The following is a 16,914-nucleotide window of genomic DNA, read 5'->3' on the forward strand; positions in this document are numbered from 1 at the left end:
TTATTGCTCGGTTTATGCAAAACCCAAATGAAAGTCATTGGAAAGAAGCTAAAAGAATATTTCGTTATGTTCGAGATATAGTTAAGTTTGGGATTCATTACAGTGCAGAAGCATGTCCTCTATTGGTTGGTTTCACTGATTCCGATTGGGCTGGTGACCCTGATGATCGGAAGTCTATTGTAGGTTATGTGTTCATTCTTGGTTCAGGACCTATTACATGAGCTTGCAAGAAACAAAGTGCCATTTCTCTTTCTTAAGCAGAAGCAGAATATCATGGTGTCGTAGAAGCTAGTAAGGAAGCCATGTGGCTTCGTCAGATCCTATCAGAGTTTGGCTTTCAGCCGCAGCATCCGGCTACACTTTGGTGTGATAATCAAAGTGCCATTCAACTATGAAAATATCCAGTCCAACATCAGCACAACAAACACATTGAACTACACATGCACTTCATCAGAAAGCTCATTCATGACCATGTTCTTGAAGTGCAATATTGTTCAACAGATGATCAAGTTGTAGACATCTTTACAAAGGCTCTCATAGAGGCGAAGTTTACTAAACTTTGATTTATGGTTGGAATTCAGGAAGTTGTCACTAAGGAGGGATAGGCTCTAATGTCTCATTCTCCTATTGTGTCATATTTGTACATCTTTCAATCATATCCCAAGTTGTTATTAAGGGGGGATATTAGAATATTTTGGCACATAGGAAATAATTAAGTATAACTTGGTCTAGTGTAGTGTTAGGTAAAGTGTGTTTCTTTACTATGTACTTTTGTAACTTACAATCCGATGTTCACGCTATGTTCTAGACATGAGGTAATCTGATGGTTCATTCTCTCTTTGGTATCACTGACACTTGATCCGTGGCTTAACACCCGATTGGTCCATGATCTCTATTTAAAAAGCATGGAGGGTCATTTGTAGAGTAACCGTTCATGAGAAAAGCTTATGTAAATTTTCATTTTTTTATTAATAAATTGACTGAAGTGGCCACGTTGGCTCAGGCCGTGCACTGTTTTCATCTTTGAAGGTTTTAACCACGTCAAAAATATTGGTGTAATAATCTATGATCTATTTGTGAGTGCTGTCTTTTAGTGTTCTGTCTGAAGAACTTATCCTATAAATTTCTACAAAGTAATGATATTAACATAATTTTTTTTATTAATATATGTGGTATGTTACAATTTCCAATACTAATGAAAACTAAATTAAAATAAAAAATAAACTATACATTTCTACGTATATTGTAAGAGACCATCTATTGAACAAATTCATCCACGGAAACATTGATTCAACCAACTTCAAAACAATGAAAAACAACTTATTAACATATATTGTAAGAGACCATCTATTGAACAAATTTCTCCACGCAAACATTGATTCAACCATCTTCAAAACAATGAAAAACAATTTATTAACATATAATGAGGTTCTTTTCTGCCCTTTCCTTTCAGAGCAATACAAATAAGATCATATTAGATAACTTCTTTTGCGCCTTTTCATTTGGGAGCAATGGGAGCAATCTATATATAAAAAAGAGGAAAACAATTTTAGTTTTTCCTCGATTGCCCATCAAGAAGAAACTGACAAAAAAAGCTTTCACTGGTGGGGAAGACAAAACGAACCCTATAAATTCACCACTACCTCACACACCATTCAACTTGAACGATTAGCCAAAAAAACATCGTGTTACAGATCATTATGGATACAAATTACTCTGAACCATGTTCCAAAAGCAGAGACCATAGAATGAGGAGACGATGCCTAAAAGATTCGCCTACCATATTTACTTGAATGAAATGGATACGTATCGACAGCTTAGAAAAGCTCTGAAAGGGTCTTCATCCAAGCCCATCTGCTCGACCTATCATTGAGAGAATACAAAGTTCAGATATTTTCACAACAACTCCTCCAAGAATTTGCAGGCCAGGTATAAATGCCTAGCGTGCGACTATCCCTTCACTCTTGGAGGAAAACAGTACTGGACAGACCACCATACGGCTAGAAGTCAAGACCATCATCAGAAGAAAAAAAAATTGAACTTCAAAGATACTGATCAACATAGTCGATCGCAGCAGCATCAACAAAGTAGGTAACAATGACTAACTGGAAACAATGGACCTGGTAGATTTCATAGATTATTTCAACCAAGATGCACAACATTATCTTCGAACATAATTGCAATCCCATAAGCAATAGTGGGGCCAATTCAAACAGTACAATGCTGATCATGATACAGACTTGACATCTTCTGGTTTGAGCAAAGGAAGGTCGATGTTCGAAAAAAAAGTGAGGACATCATCATCATGAGCAAAATTCTTTTAAATTGCAGCTATGGTTTTAGCTAACTAATAGAAATTATTGACTTGGTTTTGAAGGATCAACGGATATATCCTAAAGTTGTGAAAATTATGGTTTCATTAACTTGGTACAAAGCGCCGATATAAATAATAATAAATAGTCTTATTGATATTCTTCTCGTTATTCCTTTGATTATTCTTCTATCATAGAAACCGATAGTCACGATTGATGGTTGATTTTGGAATTTATTTGCTTTAGTTTGGAAAGTGCTGGCCATGATTGATTCTATTTTTTGAGAAGAAATAGTTTTTGACTAAGAATGAAAAGAAATCCTTGAGCAGATATAAGTCTTTTCAATATTAAGAATCAGTTAAATAAGACTATTTCTTGGATTTTTCTATGACAGAAAGTGCTGGGCATGATTGATTCTTGATTTTGGCTTTTATTTTCTTCAAAATAAATTTTTTTTGACAAAAAACTAAGAGAAATGTTGAGCAGATATAAGTCTTTTCAATATTACAGATTATATTAGAGACATCATTAATAAATGATTGCATTAAAATTGAACTCAATTCAACAAGACAGGACTAAACCAAAATTCAATTGGGACACTTAGATGGATAGTTTTGACACCTAGCACCAGGTTGGAATTAGATTCTCCAACACTCCCCCTTAATTACAACCACATAAAAATTCAATTAAGATGTTTGTTGGTTTATGTCTCAACTAAGCTTACAATTTCAAAAAAAATGAATTCAACTACATTTACTTTTCTTATTCTCTTTTTCCATATCATGTAGCCTCTAAATTGTTTCATCATTTTCTTCTTGTCCTATCCCTCAAGCCTTAGTTTCTTCATTTTCTAGTGTAGGTCTTCTATTTTTCTAGGTTGTCTAAACATGTCCTAGCCTTCTTCAAAAATGGCTTGTATGTGGACTGTTGCCACATGTCATATTTTGTTGTGTGATGTTTATAATCAATTTGCTACAACATAAGTTTATAAGAAAAAAAATATTTCTTCAGAACTCCAGTATCTAAAAATTTCATTCATGTTTTCATCATCCAAGTTGTCTTCAATGTTCATTTCGGCAGCTTCTATGCAGTATTTGTCAAGACATGGTGTTGTAAGCCATGCTTCAAGGAAATTTAACTCTTCTTCATAATTGTTCTGTGTACTTTCACACTATAAATCATTGTTAGAATTAAAAATATTTGCAGAACCACATTCATTTTGTTCCTTTTGCTCTCTAATGAGAGTTTTCTCCCGTTTCACTTCTTGCTCTACTTCTACCTCTGTCTCTATTCTCTGTTTCTGGGCTTCCTTCTTTGCATATGTCTCTATCTATGTCTTTGTCTCTATCTTTGTCTCTTCCACTTATGTACTAACCTATGCTACTGTAGACATGTTGTCTTACATTGACTCAAGTTTGATTTTGTCACATAATAACATCATGTCTATATGATATTTTTACTGCATCATCTGTAACCATTCATCATTAGTAAACAAATCTTCGTCAATGTTAACATAAGAAAATTGAATTTCTAGCTTAACCATATCATTGGCAGCTCCAATGGAAGCTTCACTGTCATCAACAAGCGTTGTTGGTAGATTCACCAAATTTTCATTAACAAACTCCGTTCCTCGATTCACCAAAATGCCACCAAAAAGTTTTGTTGTTGGATTCACCAAACATTAATCTACTTATTGTTGTGCATAGTGAGATTCACAAGCATCTATGCACTCCTTCTCTTCTTCTTCTTCTCCAAATACTTCACGGACATCTTCCACTTGTAACTGAGCACAGTGGCATTCAACAAACGTTTCATCTCGTTGTAGATCTCCTGCTATAGATCCACTTTCATTTTTAACTTCAATGCTCCCCCTTACAACAAAACTCCTCTCAAGGGTGTCCCAGACCTACTTGGCTATTTTGACATCTGAACTATATGGAATTCTTCTATCTTTTTTTATGCCAGCTTAAGGCACAAAAACCATAATGAGGCAGCCTAAGCCGCATATCCCCACTGTATGCAAATAAAATTGCATGTCACATTGTATCCCAAGATTAATCATCTGATCCATGGTGAAAACCCTTTATAACCAAGGTTTAATGTCTTTAATTAAACTCTATGTGGAAACGTTTAATTAACTATCCAAATTCTTAAACTTTAATAAACCTTTGATGCGAAACCTTATACAACCCTTCAGTTGATTTTATTGCCCACAGTAACAAAATATCTTATAAGCTTCGACTCTGATTTTAATCACCCACGCATATTAACCATACCACGGTCTTTAGACTTTGGTTAAACTCAACTTAACCCATAATACATTATTCCACTCATTTCTACTATAACTCTCCTATAATAGAAATATTTCATATAATACTTAAACCTTACCTTTCTATTGATTCACATGACTTTACACATTTCCCGATGCTCAACCTTTAGCGCGTTACCTCCGCCGTTGATCTCATTCCTTAATCCAACGGTCATCATGTCACACGATCATCAACTTACCCAGACGATCTCCACCATTTATCTCTCTTATTTCAATCCAATGGTGATCGCATAATCTCGCTAAGTTTACATGCACGACCGATATTAGACTGAGAGCACGCGAGATTTCTGGTTTTCTCGTGCTACGTGTCAACTATTAATGCTAATTGCTAGAATTCAGAAATATCATTTATAGCCTTGAGCCTGCGCGAGAAACTACTTACTGCCTATGACGACCACTCTACTATTTTGCACATGGTTTAAATCTCCGTTGTTCATCTTCTTAACTTTATTCTGCGTGACTTAATCCTAGCCATCTATCTTCTTCACTCGTTCATTGATCTGGCTGATCCAACGACTATGCTCTGCTGCTACATTATTTTATCTGTTACTGTGTAATAGCCCATTCGTTTGGCTTTCTACCTGTGTATTTGTTTCTGCCTTCTGGTCTTCACTTGTTCTGATTTCGATATCCGCTCCATTACTTCATCCTTTCACACCTGTATGCTTCCGCTGCGTAACTCCTTAAGTTTTAAGAACCCTTACAGTATACCTTCGATGTAACATTAAGGTTTCTCCAATATTGTCTGTGTATAAACTCGTAACACACTTGTCTACATTTCGTTTTTGGTTTTGCACACCTGCAAACCTATGTTATGAAGAATTACTAAAATCCACACACAATTCATTCAATTACTCCATTCACACCACACAAACTCATAAATCGAGTTATTTGTATTAATAAACAAATAATTACAAAAGGATTCCTTTTTGGCCTGATCTTCACTATCAGTGGCATTTTCCTTTCCTTCCTGTAGGCTTACAATCAACCCTATCTAACTAACTCACTCTCTAACTCCTAGCTAGCTAACCCTCTTCTATGCCTTTTAGGCTTACATTTATACAAAAGGTTATGTAACCCATTTCCTGGTTTAGATAGTTAATCTGCTCATCAAGTCCTAAAATTTCTCAATGATCCCTTGAGGATCTCAATAACTTAACTAAATCCTAAGGATTCTCTTTAATCTCCAAATCATGAAACCAATTCCTAATCTAGGATTTACAATATTTCAAAACCTCTTAATCCTCATTAATCACTCATCATTACTCATGTTCTTCTACATTTGAGAACATTTACAAATATGCCTCACAATACTTAATTAATCCCTATTCTAGTTTCTCTCATTAAAATCACTCAAAATTTTAATAATTACATTAATTTAATACTCAGGAAACCAACTTCCTTGAAAACACAAGACCCCCTATGTCTACTAAAATACAATGAAATTTTTGAGCTGAATCCTCCCGCGTCAGACTCTCAAGGTTGAAAACATTCATGATCTCCCAATCATGTGTTTTCATATGTGGATAGAAATCCTCCAGGGTCCCAAACTTTAGTTTGTAGTTATTTGTTTGCACTATTCTTTTGTTGATGCTGTATGTTGGTTGTCTTCTGTTTCATCTTCCTCTCCTTATCAATCAATTTCAAATTCTGATTGATCATTCTTCTTGTTGTTGTCAGTGTCCTCCATCTGGACTGCTTCATCATTAATTGCCATAATTGTTCAATCTCTATCTCTAGCACACCCTTGAGTTGGTACATACTCTACCATTTACTGCTATACTTTGTCCACTCATCTTCAAACTGGTGTTCATTATCTTCTCTTTGAAGTTGTCGGATTATTATTGCCTCCCTTTCATCCTTACCCTCTTTCATGATTATCTCTTTCTGCATCAAATCCTGATTCTCTAGCATTTTTTCTAGCGACATAATATCTTTGTTCCATGGATTAGATACTTCTACATAATCTTCCTCTTCCATCTTTACTTGGCTGCTCATATGTGCCAAATTTTCTCCAGCATCTGCAACAAAACCTGCACTCACAAAACAATTATTAAAATGAAAAACATAAGGCCTCAGTGCCTCTTCTTCCTTTTGCAACATTTCAGTATGCTGCTCTGACTTTTCCTCCTCTATTAGCACATCAGTATGCTGATTCCACCTCTCTAAAGAATTGTCCAAAGAACTCTCAAAATTGTCAGCAAGTCTATCTTTCACACCATCTGCTTCAATGATGTATTTCTGCTCTTGTCCATTGTAGTGAACTCCTTCTGAAATCACATTGTCATACTCTGAGTTTTCCAGCAAATACTCCAGCAATTCAATTTCTCTGTGACATTTCTTAAGTACTTCATCACCACCTATAATTCCTTGATTTATAAACAAATTATCAGTTTGAAAATTACAAGGTTCAACAATCTCAATTGTTGCTTCACATATTAGTTCTTCAGACTGAATCTCATCTCCTTCTTTCACAAGAAATTGTTCCTGGATTGTAACAGCTTCAAACATCAATGCTTTGCTAAATTATTTCTGCTGCAATAATTCATTGCTTTTCTCATTTAAGAGACATTCTCCATCTTTATTTACTTCACAGTATTTATCTTCTGAAAGATACTCTTCCATACTTTTGACAGCTTCAAAAGACTGCTCCTCTTCTACAAAACCTGTAATCACATCAAAATTATTAGATTCAAATATACAAGGTTTCATATCCTCCTGCTAATCTGAATTTGTCAAATAGTTCAGAAAATTGTTAATAATTCCTTCTTCAGCAAAGTAAACTTTTTGCTCTCTTGAATTCTCACAATAGTTCATGAGATCTTCCAGAGATCTCCATTCTTCATTTTCACCCAGAACTTCACCTTGTTTTGCTTCACAAATAGAAACTTCCATTTTCAGCTCAGCTTTTCTGAGTTTTTCTTCCAGTCACTTCACTTGCCTCTATTGTAGCGTTCTCTGTAATTTATGCCACTTCACTGCCTTTTTCCTCAAGACCCAACTTTGTCTTTGGTTTTCCTCTAGTATCATCCTTAATACATCGAATTGTTCTTTTAACTCCGCAATATCCTTGTCAAGCTCCTCTTGACTCATTTTCTTGCCATTTTCCTTGGCATCCTCCTTCTGCTGTGGTCTTCCTCAGAACCTCTGATACCTCTGCTATGACTATTAGTAGTCATCTCCTTCTCTATCTTCATGAGTTCGTCACTCACTTACTTTGAGGTGCACTAAAGCCTCTGTAACAACGAGTCCTCCCTGCTACCACTTATCTCACCAAGATCTCCTCTGTACTTGGTCTTTTGGAAAGCACTTGGTTCTCTATCTCTGGAACCTCTTTGAGCACTTCTCTCTGCTCATTCTAGGATTCAACTCATTTGCACCTTTTAAGAACACAACTTCCCTCTTTATCCAACCTCTATTAGAATTCTTCAAGGTTCTGCCACATTCTACTTTCATTCAGAAACTCTTACCAACTTCCTTCATCCCTTAGCAATTCTGCCTACATTCTCTGTGGAATCTCCTTTGATGATCTTTCCGTGAACTACAACAATACCTCTGTAGTAAAAATTCTCCTTGCTACACATGCCTCACTAAGCTGTTCTCCTCTGAGCTCAGTGTTTTGTCATGTCTTTGGTTCTCTCCTCTGGAACCAATTGAGCACTCCTTGCTCTAGGTTGCTGCAATATTCTCACCTTATATCTTCAAGACCTCTGCATGATCTTTTTCTACCATCCACCTGCACTTTGAATGGATTGTTCTTTGTTCTCTTTGCATCTGAAATTCTGCTACAATTTATCTTTGTATGCCTATTGTTTGTCAGATTTAAAATCTGATTTCCTCTTGCCTTCTTTCATCACCATTCACCTATATACACACCATCAAAACATAACTTTGTTCTAAGTTTCTCAAAGAACTTTTACACACAGAATCACCTTGTTCAGCTCTGATACCAAAAATGATGCCAGCCTAAGCCGTAAACACCATAATGAGGCAGCCTAAGCCGTATATACCCACAGTATGCAAATAAAATTTCATGTCACACTGTGTCCCAAGATCAATCACCTGATCCATGGTGAAAACCCTTTATAACCAAGGTTTAATGTCCTTAATTAAACTCTATGTAGAAACGTTTAATTAACTATCCAAAGTCTTAAACTTTAATAAACCTTTGATGCAGAACCTTATGCAACCCTTCGGTTGATTTTATTACCCGCGGTAACAAAATATCATATAAGTTTCGACTCTGATTTTAATCACCTGCGCATATTAACCATACCACGGTCTTTAGACTTTCGTTAAAATCAACTTAACCCATAATACATTATTCCGCTCATTTCTACTATAACTCTCCTATAATAGAAATATTCCATATAATACTTAAACCTTACCTTTTTGTTGATTCACATGACTTTACACATTTCCCGATGCTCAACCTTTAGCGCATTCAACCTCCACCATCGATCTCATTCCTTAATTCGGCGGCCATCGCGTCACCCGATCATCAACTTACCTGGACGATCTCCACCGTTTATCTCTCCTATCTCAATCCGACAGTGATCGCGTAATCTCGCTCAAATTACATGCACGACCGATATTAGCTTGAGAGCACGCGAGATTTTTGGTTTTCCCATGCTACGTGTCAATCGTTAATGCTAATTGCATAGAATTCAGAAATACCGTTTATATCCTTGAGCCCGGGCGAGAAGCTACTTACCGCCTATGAAGACTGCTATACTATTTTTCACGTGGTTTAAATCTCCGCCGTTCATCTTCTTAACTTTATTTTGCGCGACTTAATCCTAGCCGTCTATCTCCCTCACTCTCGTTCGTTGATCTGGCTGATCCAACGACTGTGCTCCGCTGCTACGTTCTTTTGTCTCTTACTGTGTAATAGCCCATTCGTTCGGCTTTTTGCATGTGTATTTTTTTTCGCCTTCCAGCGTTCTTCTGATTTTGATCTCCGCTCCATTCCTTCATCCCTTCGCACCTTTACGCTTCCGCTACGTAACTCCTTAGGTTTTAAGAACCCTTACAATACACCTTCGCTGTAACATTAAGGTTTCTACAATATTGTCTGTGTATAAACTCGTAACACACTTCTCTGCATTTCGTCTTTAGTTTTGCACCCCTGCAAATCTATGTTATGCAAAATTACTAAAATCCATACACAATTCATTCAATTACTCCATTCACACCACAGAAACTCAAAAATCGAGTTATCTGTATTAATAAACAAATAATTACAAAAGGATTCCTTTCTGACCTGATCTTCACTGTCATTGGCCTTTTCCTTTCCTACCCGTAGGCTTACAACCAACCCTATCTAACTAACTCACTCTTTAACTCCTAGCTAGCTAACCCTCCTCTATGCCTTTTATGCTTACATTTATGCAAAAGGTTCTCTAACCCATTTCCTCGTTTAGATCCTTAATCTACTCATCAAGCCTTAAAATCTCTCAATGATCCCTTGAGTATCTCAACAACTTAACTAAATCCTAAGGCTTCTCCTTAATCCCCAAAATCATGAAACCAATTCCTAATCTAAGATTTATAATATTTCAAAATCTCTCAATCCTCACTAATCACTCATGTTCCCCTACATTCGAGAACATTTACAAATATGCCTCACAATACTTAATTAATCCCTATTCTAGTTTCTCTCATTAAAATCACTCAAAAATTTAATAATTACATTAATTTAATACTCAGGAAACCAACCTCCTTGAAAACACAAGACCCCCTATGTCTACTAAAATACAATGAAATTTCTGAACTGAATGCTCTTGCATCATTTTTACATCCAAATCTAAAAATATCTGAAAGATCCCATGCTATCGCTTCGACTTTGTCAACCTCTTGGATTTTACCATATGTTGTGGCTCAACAAACAAAAAAACTTATAAACATATGGCTTTTCTACTCTTAGCTTCTAGCTCTAACAATAATGGCGGTGGTTATGGATCACAGTGGGAGCATGTAGCAATGGTGACTCAAAAATCCCAAATAAATTGTGCTTTGATATAATCTTTATCCATCTCAAGAGAAACACTTCCACGAATACTTTGACAAAAAAAACAATAATCAAAACTAACGATACATACCAAAAATACAAAGCCCAAAAAACCTCTTTACAAATCTCTTTTTTTTACTCTTTAAACCAACAACAACTTATTTTTTTATATTAACCCTTTTAAAAATAATACCACCACATTTCTCATTAAAATATTATATAAGCATTTTTTATCACTTTAAATAAAACTTCTCTTTTCTAAAATATAACCCTCTTTTTTAGAAACCAACCTACTCTATTTAAAGTCTTCAAACCTTTTTTAAAAATATCTTGGAGATAATGCAACCACTTTTGTTTTTAAATTAAACCTCTTTCAATCGTGCTCCCATGACCCATGCTTCAAACCTTGCTCCTCGTTTGTGGTTGGGAATCTCGTCAACGCACGTTAAAACGCAGAAATTTTCACCCAAAAATTTTCCTAAGTTCAACGCACGTGCTCTTTGAGCATGGTGCCTTGAGCACTAACTTATTTATTTTTTTAATAAAATTTTGTTCTTCTTTAAAACTTCTCTTTGCTTTTTTGGAGGCTTCTTCAAACTTCTGTTTCTTTCTCAATAAGTGTTATGCAGGATCGCCGCTTTTTTTATGTTCGCATTTGCTTTACATTGATGTTATCCCATGGAATTTTATGCAAACTAGTTCCGATACCATGACAAAGAAGGATGAGAAATCAAAGAATGAAGAGAAATTTTTGAGCATCTATACCTCTTCTCAATAGTACTAATTAGTTAAGTAAAATTACATTGAAGATATCAGTAATAAATGAATGCACTAAGACAGAACTGAACTAAACTCAAAAATTCAAAAATTAGACTAAACTAAAACTGAACAGGGACACTTGGATGGATGGTTTTGACAACTAGTAGGTGGTTGGAATTAGATTCTCCAACAATATTCATAAGTTTCAATGATGATGACTCTGGCATTTTAACTTTTTATGGTTTAAATGATGAAATTCAAAATTATTCATGAAATCTCCATGTAATTAATTCAACTCATATTCTATTCATCAATAAGTTTTAAAATTCATAAAATTTTTTTAAATAGTTGGATTTCTGTCTTTTTATTTCCAAAATTTCTCTTCTAATAATATCATTTTTTCTAGTGTAACAGACATTGAGTGAACCCTAATAGTTTGTAACCTCATATCAGTTTGGATGGTTTTGACACCTAATAGATGGTTGGAATGAGATTCTCCGACAATATTCATAAGTTTCAATGACGATGACTCTGGCATTTGAACTCTTTAGGGTTTAAATTCCGTCACTGGATGAAATTCAAAATTATTCATGAAATCTCCATGTAATTAAATTCAACTCAAATATTCTATTCATAATTAAGTTCTAAAATTCATAAAGATTTTTTAAATGGTTGGATTTCTATCGTTTCTATTTCCAAAATCTCTTCGAATAATATCATTTTTTGTAGCGTAACAATTATTGAGTGAAGCCGGATAATTTGTAACCTCGTATTAGTGTTAAAAGCTGAAAGCCTTGAGCTCATAGCGCGTTCCTTCTCTGATTTGCGCGCTCTCTCGCTCACCACTTGCGAAGGTTTTAGCATTGACGGCCTCGCAGTCATGGCAACTCATTGCAGGTTTTGATTTGTTTTTTCCTCTTCTGAATTCCTAAATGAATGCAAAACCTCTGTAATAACTCAAATATGTAATGTAACCACCTCCCTCCTAGATCTTTATCTACCAATTCCCTATATCTGGTATGGACATCCAGGAAATTTTTATCTTGAATTCCAGTGTTTGGTGGAACAACATTTGTGTAAATACCAGGTAGGCATCCTCGAGCTTCGCAATCTGGAGGTCCATATCAAATAGGTCTTCGATGGGTCTACGCTAATGTTAGTACTGGACCGAAGGAGGATGCTCTCACTTCAGCCTGGGGACTTGCACCCCTCAAACCAGCTTTCAGATTGGAAAAGATTTTGCTACATATAGTACTTCATAGACCACTCATGTCTCACTATATCTCGGGCACCGTCCTGCCAACATAGATTGTCTGAACTGCAATTTCTTCCAGCTCATTTTCATCAAACAGAGTGTCAAAATATATGTTTCTTTTGGTCAACCTGTTTTTATGTACTTAGCTGGTAGCCTGGTCCATTGCTTGTTCTGGTGCAATCGTTTCTCCATTTTAATTTTTAAGGGAATTGAATCAAGGGAATTGGAATGGATATTTCAGTTAAAGGGTCACAATATAAATGGTTGATCCAAACCCTTAGTTCAGATAAAATGGATTCCAATGCAGTTCTGTTGTCAATCTGATCTGAACATTGCTACAGGAATTCAGATTTCAAGTGAAGTAAGCATTTCTTTACTAAGTGCAATTCAGTAGCTTATTTAACTAAGTCGCCTAGGTTCAACAAAAGGAAAATCTACCTGTAATGGTTTGATATCAATAAATTTTAACTAGAACATGGTAGTCTAATTGATACCAAATTACTTGGTTTTATCGAAAGACATTGTTTTTTCTCTAAACCTTGGCGCCTCCGGTGTGTCCTCTTCAATCTTGAGTGTTTTTCTGTTGTCTCCAGAAAACATTATGTGCACCTTATCAATGTGTTTGTTTGTTTCCTAGTTGTGCTTTGTTAGAATTGAAGAGCAATGAAGATTTCTGAGCATAATTATCTTTGCAGGAGAAGCCCTTGTTCTATATGATTGGTCTTCTGGGAATAATGTTCTCAAAAATATATTCCAGTCTATATTTTTTGAACATATGATGCTTCTTGTAGAGTTGCATTTTTTTCTTGCTGTGAGGAATTTTTATTCTGTCGTTTGCTTCCCAGGAACCTGCAAGAGTTGGACCTACAGGAGAGCGAGGCAGATGATCGAGGTGGTTACTGGATGAGGTCTTTTCCAGAGAGCTGTGTTTCACTAGTGTCACTGAATTTTGCTTGCCTTCAAAGTGAAGTGAATTTTGATGCCCTTGAGAGGCTTGTGGCTAGATGTATTTCTTTAAGGAGTTTGAAACTAAATAAAACTCTTTCTTTAGAAAAATTGAAGCGACTTCTTGTAATAGCTCCTCAGCTGATGGAGCTAGGTACAGGTTCATTTTTTCAAGAGTTCAGTTGGCAGCAATTTGCAGATCTGGGAAAAGCTTTTAAAAACTGTAACGAACTTAGAACTTTGTCAGGGATGTGGGAAGTAGCACCTCTGTATCTTCCTGCCTTGCATTCTGTGTGCTCAAACTTGACATTTTTGAATTTAAGCTATGCCAATATCCGAAGTATGGAGTTGTTCTGTCTTGTTTTTAATTGTCCTCAACTCCGGCAGCTTTGGGTAAGAAATTATTCCCACTTTTCGTGTGTAAATCTTATTTTCTTGTAATTTATCTTGTGAAATATTTTATGTTGATCACTCTTTATTTGTGTTATTTGTGTGCATGTCATTTTCAACTTGTCTACACTGTTGGTAAAGCTAACAATGATTTATTTGGATGCAGGTTATTCATACTCTTGGAGACAAGGCTTTGGAAACTGTATCAAGCTGTAAGAACTTAAGAGAATTGCGGGTTTTTCCAATGGATCCATTTGGCGAGGATCGAGTTGGTGTCACAGAAAAAGGCATCCTTGCAATATCTCAAGGATGCCTAATGGGTTCTTCACTTGTCACTCTTCTACTGTCAACAATAATTTCATTATCACCGGTGTTTTTAATGTTTGTTAGGGTTTTAGTGCCGATAAACTTGTTTGTTCGATGCATTGGTAGTTATTTTTTCTATTAGGGCATTTTTTTACAATGATTTTACATTATTGATGTGCTTGGGCGTCTCAAAAACCTCAAGCAGATTATACCCAGAATCCTATGTCAACCCCTACTCCAAAGACCATAACTAACAACAAATATGGTGCCAGAGCAATATTTATAATAGTGTTTGTTCAAGACGACCCTCTAGCTTATGCCCACAAATTCTTGAGTTTTCAGTAACTTCCATGGTTTTCACCAAAAAGAAGGATGCAGAACAAGTAACTAAGATGGCCTTAGACAAGGTTTGAACTCTGGCCCAATTCATGTTTTCTGCATCTTTTGATGGTATTTTGAACTTGTCCTTTAATTTTGCTATGCTTTGTCCTTTAACAATGAGATTGAAAACACTTAATGAATTATTCAAGTTTCTATATGCGTAACACTGAAAACATGACACTACTAATGTTTTCTTAATTTTAAATTATAAAATCTAATTCAAGGGATGTCACGGTGCATCTTTCCTCCATTTAATTTCAGTGGACGAGCATTTAGGTTGGTCATAGTAGTCTTTTGCATTACAATTGCAATAGAGACTATCTGACCACGAGGCTACTGCAGATTAAAATAATGATTTGATTATTCTACCATCCTATCCTATGCCATGTGTTTATGAATGGAACAGATGTGAATGATGCTTAGCGTTACAATATTTAGTCTTGGAGGATGTTAAATCTAATCATATCAGCTATGAACTAACTTAGAAAATGGAACAGATGTGAATGATGCTTAGTGTTACAATATTTAGTCTTGGAGGATGTTAAATCTAATCATATCAGCTATGAACTAACTTAGAAAATCAGAGAAATAATTTAACTAAATAACTTATATAATCGGCATTGCATAAATGAGAGCGAGATCTAAAAGGTATGCATAACGCTCAATAGTTGGTCTCATCCATCAAGAGATCAATCAATCAATGCATCGAAAGATCCATCCAGCATTGTATCTTGTTATATCTGGTGCCACTTCGTGTGGTACTTCAAGGCGCCAATTCAAGTTCGTAGCGTTGTAAGGCTCCCTCTCTTCTGAAACCACTATGAAGACCGGTTGTAATTGTCTATTCGATGTCGTTCAAAGGATGAAGACCTGTTGTAACTGTCCATTCTATGTCGTTCAAAGGTTGGGGGATAAAGAGGTAAGGTAGCACCACTAGACTTTGAGGGCCTATGAACATCACTATCTCATACCCAAGGCAATGTTGGCTGGGCCACTCAAGGGAGGGACTTGCTGCTATGCAGCCCGTCTTGTTTAGTTCAGAAATACTAATATGTTTAAAGAAATGTGTTTACTCGCTATCTATTAGCACGTGTTTAGAGGATGTTCAATTCCTAGGCAGGCTAAGCAAATGACATTGAGTGGAATTAACACATCAAATGCATTGAGTCATTATATTTTTAGTGTACTTTTTTTCCTTTTCTAAACGAAAAAGCATAATTGTTGTATTATATTGAGGCAATATAAAACAGATAGTACATCAAAATTTTTGAAAGTAAGCTTGAAACAGGACCATGTTGGATGCCCTGTGCATCCAGGACTCTATGGGACTGGAAACACAAAAAGCCAAATACAGGACTTCTTGATACAGCAGCATGAAAATCCTGAAATATAAAACTGATTGCCATGGAAAGGTCACCTATTATACACCATGCCTATACGAAAATATATATATAGGGATATGTATCAAAATGATCACAAAAACAGAACACACCAGTAAAATTTCAGAGCATTAGAAGCCAGGGAAAGAGAACTCCTGTATGGGAAAGGATTTGCACTCTTAAGTTATCTCATAATAATTGTTGTTCCATTATGATGCTATAGTGTCGAGGTTAAAAAGTATGCAGCTACAAAGAGTTCATCCAAATTCAAAGCAAATGGATTACTTATAAACTCTATGCTAAATGAATTTGGTATACGTTTCGATAAGGAATTTGTAAATTCTACCATCTGGATGGCTTATTGTTTTAAATTTCAACAATCTTATGAGATTTATAAAGAAGCTAAGATGTTTCAATCTTTTGTACGAGCATACCATCAATTCAAAAAGATTATCGATGCAAATGATGTGGGAAGAACAACCATAATTCCCAGAATGAAGTCGCAGTGCCAATTTCATGATTGATGTTCAAAAAGAAAGACTCCCACATCCTGTGCAACAGCACGCCATGGCTTATCAAGAAAAAATCGGGGTCCATCTCTGATTGGCGAAAATGAAGTCATGGCTTATCAAGAAAAAATAGGGGTCCATCTCTGATTGGCGAAAATGAAGTCAAAAGCCTTGGTCCTAGTATTGATACTATTGCTTAAAATGAAAACCTAAGCAATTTGACTCACGTAAATGAAAAATAGAGTTACTCAGGGAGAATGCATCTTTCGAAGGTAGTGGACATATGTAATTTCAGGTCATGATCGATCTTTCGAATGCTAGATACTCAATTAAAATCAA

The 16,914-nt window shown here is 35.7% G+C and overlaps 1 protein-coding gene across 2 annotated transcripts in view; it reads left to right on the forward strand.

The window, feature by feature from the left end:
* Nucleotides 1-14,753, forward strand: part of LOC149194257 (protein TRANSPORT INHIBITOR RESPONSE 1-like) — a 139,925-nt gene extending 125,172 nt beyond the window's left edge. The window contains exons 1-2 of one of the 2 annotated variants that reach the window (XM_089407415.1): nt 12,203-14,003; nt 14,167-14,753. In XM_089407415.1, the coding sequence (XP_089263541.1) occupies nt 13,569-14,003; nt 14,167-14,448 (717 nt within the window). In that variant the 5' untranslated portion in view covers nt 12,203-13,568 and the 3' untranslated portion in view covers nt 14,449-14,753. Of the gene's footprint in view, nt 1-12,202; nt 14,004-14,166 lie in introns of those variants that run through there. The other variant, XM_089407416.1, reaches the window with a different exon arrangement.
* Nucleotides 14,754-16,914: the final 2,161 nt, after the last annotated feature.

Source organism: Pinus tabuliformis, chromosome 2_2 (genome assembly GCF_031772625.1).
Source record: "Pinus tabuliformis cultivar Carrire ecotype Pingquan chromosome 2_2, CPIR1, whole genome shotgun sequence".
NCBI lineage: Eukaryota > Viridiplantae > Streptophyta > Pinopsida > Pinales > Pinaceae > Pinus > Pinus tabuliformis.